The 5,000-nt window shown below is 45.9% G+C and overlaps 1 protein-coding gene across 6 annotated transcripts in view; it reads right to left on the bottom strand.

Moving 5' to 3' along the window:
• The window catches only part of LOC125310340 (nck-associated protein 5-like), a 183,580-nt gene that overhangs the window by 87,568 nt on the left and 91,012 nt on the right, over nucleotides 1-5,000 (bottom strand). For all 6 annotated transcript variants that reach the window (XM_048267654.1, XM_048267655.1, XM_048267653.1 and 3 more), the window contains one exon: nucleotides 3,513-3,646. In XM_048267654.1, coding sequence (XP_048123611.1) covers nucleotides 3,513-3,646 — 134 coding nt within the window. The remainder of the gene's footprint in view (nucleotides 1-3,512; nucleotides 3,647-5,000) is intronic.

Below are 5,000 nucleotides of genomic sequence, written 5' to 3'. Positions count from 1 at the left end.
ATGAGAGAATGAGAGAGAGATAGTAAGAGAGAGAGAGAGGTACCTACTGACCGAGTTTCTGATTCTAAGCCCATAATGACACTGACCACCCATCTGCCACTGGTGTCAGCCACTGATTACACTCTCTACTGGCCTACTAATCCACTGAGCAGGTGCTGAAACACACACACACACACACACACACACACACACACACACACACACACTAATACACTTACCATACACACTCTCTCATAGAAACACTCACACAAACCCACAGATATAGATACACACAAGCAGGTTTATCTATACATGTCATTATTAATTTTAGCATTCACACAGAGAAACCAAACAAGCATGCATACCTACAAAAAACTCACACTCACGAACACACACACACACACACACACACACACACACTATGTCTATCTTTCTATCTTTCTTTCTGTCTATCTTTCTTTTCTTTTCTCTCTCTCTGACTCACTCACTCACTGACACACTCACACACACACACACACACACTAAACACACACACACACACACACACTAAACACAATGGCTCAATCCTAGGAAGACAGCAGTGGCAGCCAGGTTTTTATACAAACTGATTAACAATGAAGAGCGACACAGTCTGAAATCTCATTAGGCTGCCAGCATGTTGAGATTGTTGGCTCTCCACCTGTGGACATACACAGTCCACACACACACACACTCACACACAGACACACACACACACAGACACACACTCCACACCGCAGTGATGCCAAGCTCACTGTTCACACCACAGACGCACACCAATGCAAACATCAGTGTGTTGATTGTAAAAACAAACAGAAACACACACACACTGACAACACTTGTTGATATGAGCGACAGTATGGGAATAGGTGAGAAACACACACAGTCACAGACACAGACACACACACACACACACACACACACACACACACACACACACACACACACACACACACACACACACACACACACACAGTCACACAAACACATGGATCATAGAAGTCAATGATGAATCAATGGCTAATTTGGCAACTCTGACGCTGACAAGTAGAAGCTTTTGTAAACCTCTCCAGCTACCAATTATGAGAACAATCAGGAAGATTCTTAATTTTTCATGTTCTTTTTAAAGAACATGTCAAGAAGACACAGACAGACACACACAGACAGTCACACACACACAGACAGACAAACACACACACACACACACACACGCACCTTGGCTATACAAAAAGTCTATGTATTGTCCTCTGACTTGTGTGTGTGTGTGTGTGTGTGTGTGTGTGTGTGTGTGTGTGTGTTTATCAGGTGTGTGTGTGTGTGTGTGACTAACTGCAGTCTTTAGTGTCCTTGCGCCCAGAAGGGCATGGCGAGAACTCAATGGATTTTCATTGCCAATTAAAATGACCCTGATAAAGCGGGGGGAGAGGTGGGCGGGAGCAAATCCATGAGTCCAGGGGACCGCTCGACCGCCGTCCAGCCAGCGCCACATTCAAGGCACGGACGCGCCCGCCGAGCCCGGAGACGATGAGCGGCTATCTGCTAATTACCACGGCGACTCCGCATGCCGATGAGCCGGGTTTAGTGCTGACGCCCTGCTCAGTTCCGTTGGCGTGCTTGTGCCCATTCTGTTTCCCACAGATTCAGAACATTGAGATGAGGAGTCTGGTGAGGTGTGTGTGTGTGTGTGTGTGTGTGTGGTCAATATCTTGCGTGTGTCGCGTGTGTCATGCGGAGGGGGGTCTCTCAGGTCTGTGAATGGGTACTTGTTTGGCCATCATACGGCCGTCATCTGCAATATCCGATGCATACACCACTTGTGTGTGTGCAGGCAGGCACACACACATACACACACATACAGGACATGCACCCACCCTTGTAAACACACTCTCGTCCTCTAACGCTTTTTTTTATGTGCTCACACTTGAGCACTCTCTCTCTCACTCTCTTATCCTTACACACATACACACACTGAAATAGGGTTTAACTTTTCCGTATGTATGATCTGAATGAGAGGAACAGGTGATGTAGTGTGGGAAAAGTCACCATTAGAGGGTGCACTGACACCAGATCTATTCATTTCTGTAGGCCAATGTACAGGCACCATACAATCTAATGAAGCCCATACTAAATCAGTGCCTGCACAGCCAAAGAACAACACTGACCCTCTCACCTAAGAGAAGTCATGCACTGACCCTCTAACCTATGAGAGGCCATGCACTGATCCTCTAACCTATGAGAAGCCATGCACTGATCCTCTAACCTATGAGAGGCCATGCACTGATCCTCTAACCTATAAGAAGCCATGCATTGATCCTCTAACCTATGAGAAGCCATGCACTGATCCTCTCACCTAAGAAAAGTCATGCCAACTCACAGCACATGAACATGATCCAATGACCAATTATTGGCTTCAACATGATTTGCTGTTTGAGGGGCTGTTAAATAAATTCATTTCATAAATAAGTGAATGAATAAATGAGTTAGTGAGTGAGTGAGTGAGTGAGTGAGTGAGTGAGTGAATGAATGGATGGATGAACGGATGAACGAATGAATGAATCAATGAATGACCCTGTTGTCATTCTGCATATTCTATACTAGTAGGAATAGAATACTGGCTTTTCACATTACTGCATTACCCATCAAACATCAATCTAAACTCATAAATCTGCTTTTCTGCCTTTCTGCCTCACACACACACACACACACACACACACACACACACACACACACACACACACACACACACACACACACACACACACACACACCGTTAGGATCGTTAGGATGCAGAGAAAAGTAAGACACAGCAGCCCCTGCCAGGCGCCCAGCACCAGATGTTGAGTGGTACTGTGCCACCAGGGCTGGTTGGCATGGCGATGCCGGCATGATGCTGTGGAAATCAGGGATACTGAGGCAGAGATGCCGCGGCTGTGTGTTAGTGTGAGGGATGCGAAGTGCAGATCGATGGACAATTTGAGGATAATTATGGAATACAGATATTGCTTGTTAGAGTGCATCTGACAGTTGTGTGTGTGTGTGTGTGTGTGTGTGTGTGTGTGTGTGTGTGTGTGTGTGTGTGTGTGTGTGTGTGTGTGTGTGTGTGTGTGTGTGTGTGTGTGTGTGTGTGTGTGTGTGTGTGTGTGTGTGTGTGTGTGCGCGCGAAGTTGAGGGGGGCTATGAGGTGTCTAGTGAACATCTGTGTGTATATCTGAGAGAGAGAAAGAGAGGGCTGCAAACTAATGGAGAGATGGGCTGTGCACACTCAACTATGATGTGTTACTAATTACACTGCCTGTGGGACCGCGTGTGGGGGAGAGATAGAGAAAGTAAAAGAAATAAGAGCTTCATGTGTAGCCTAGGCAACAACAACTTTATTCATTCAAGCTTGGTTTGATTTGAGAAAGTGATAGGGAAATGGAGGGAGGGAGAGAGAGAGGAGAGAGAGAGAGAGAGAGAGAGTGTGTGTGTGTGTGAGAGAGAGTGACAGAGAGAGAGGGAGAGACTGAGGAGCCTACCTGGAGAAGTGTTGCTGCAGTGATGTCATCTGTGTGTGCCCCAGCTCCGACTCCTCTGTGACCTCACGCAGACGCCTCTCGCTGTCCAGTCGCAGGCGCCGCTCCTCCTCCAGCTGGTGAATCAGTTTCTCACGCTGCGCACACAGGAGAAACAGGGGATAAAGAGAAGGAGGTCATTAACTGTATAGACTATGTGTACTGTGTGTGTGCTTGTGTGTGTGTGTGTGTGTGTGTGTGTGTGTGTGTGTGTGTGTGTGTGTGTGTGTGTGTGAGTGTGTGTGTGTGTCTGCGCCTGTGAGTGGGTGTGTGTGTGTGTGTGTGTCTGCGCCTGTGTGTGTGTGTGTGTGTCTGCGCCTGTGTGTGTGTCTGCGCCTGTGTGTGAGTGTGTGTCTGCGCCTGTGTGTGTGTGTGTGTGTGTGTGTGTGTGTGTGTGTTTGCGACTGTATGTGTGTGTGTGTGTGTGTGTGTGTGTTTATGCTACCATGGGATATGAGAGCAGGTGTGACAACAGTACATATAACTTCCACGTTATGATCTTCTCAGCTGTGACCCATGATGGCCTGCTGGGACCATTCAAATGTTTACACAAAGACTCTGGGGTCCTTATATCACTGGACCAAGAATGTGGCTTATGTCTGTCAGTACAATAACAATGAACAAGAAGAACAAGAATAATGCGATTCCGAGTAGGCAATCTAGGCATGTCAACCATCAGGATTTCATTTTGTTTTTGTTATTTAGATAATCTCCCATTAAGTATGTGCATGGAGGTATACATTATGGTTATGTGTCTTGTACACCTATGGAATCAGGGCTTACTTGACTATAAGCACAACACTGCCACACTCTGGCCAAAAGAGAAACTGCATCCATCAATACTGTGCAACAGGGAAGTTAAAACGGTACATGAGATTTCCCATCTGTAAAGGCTTTAAATGGGGAGTGTGTGAGATTCCTACATGTACAGCTGGCCTGTGTGTCCAGAGATGCTTTCTGCTATGACAGACTGTGAACTTTAACAGAACAGGACCTACTTCACTTGGGTTTGATCAATACATGTGTAATGACTAGGGTGGGAGATGATTCATTCAACTTCATCAACATTGTGCGTAATATTTTCATTTCAGTAAAGCATGGTAAGGTGGAACAGATTTTTAGCTTGATTAGGTTAAATCTGTGAATTAATTAAGTCGAAGCTTGATAACCACCGGCAAAATGCCAAACAGCTGTTTGAAATGATGCATGCTAGCACAACCTTTTCATTTAATGTGCAAAGCCATTGTTTGGGCACCAAAAGAACACGTGAACAAGCATACTCCGAGTCAAATCACATCTCCTTTCCCAGTCAAACAAACACATACAAGCAACCATGTTTCGTGATTTTGTTGAGCAAGCAACATCGTTAGCTGGTTAACAAGCGACGCAGATGAAGCAGAACAATAGACGTGCTCCAGCTCAAATGCGAATTGCCTCATGCGGTTTTACACT

The sequence above is a fragment of the Alosa alosa genome, chromosome 17 (assembly GCF_017589495.1).
Source record: "Alosa alosa isolate M-15738 ecotype Scorff River chromosome 17, AALO_Geno_1.1, whole genome shotgun sequence".
Taxonomy (NCBI): Eukaryota; Metazoa; Chordata; class Actinopteri; order Clupeiformes; family Clupeidae; genus Alosa; species Alosa alosa.
This window is presented reverse-complemented; position numbering and strand designations above follow the sequence as displayed.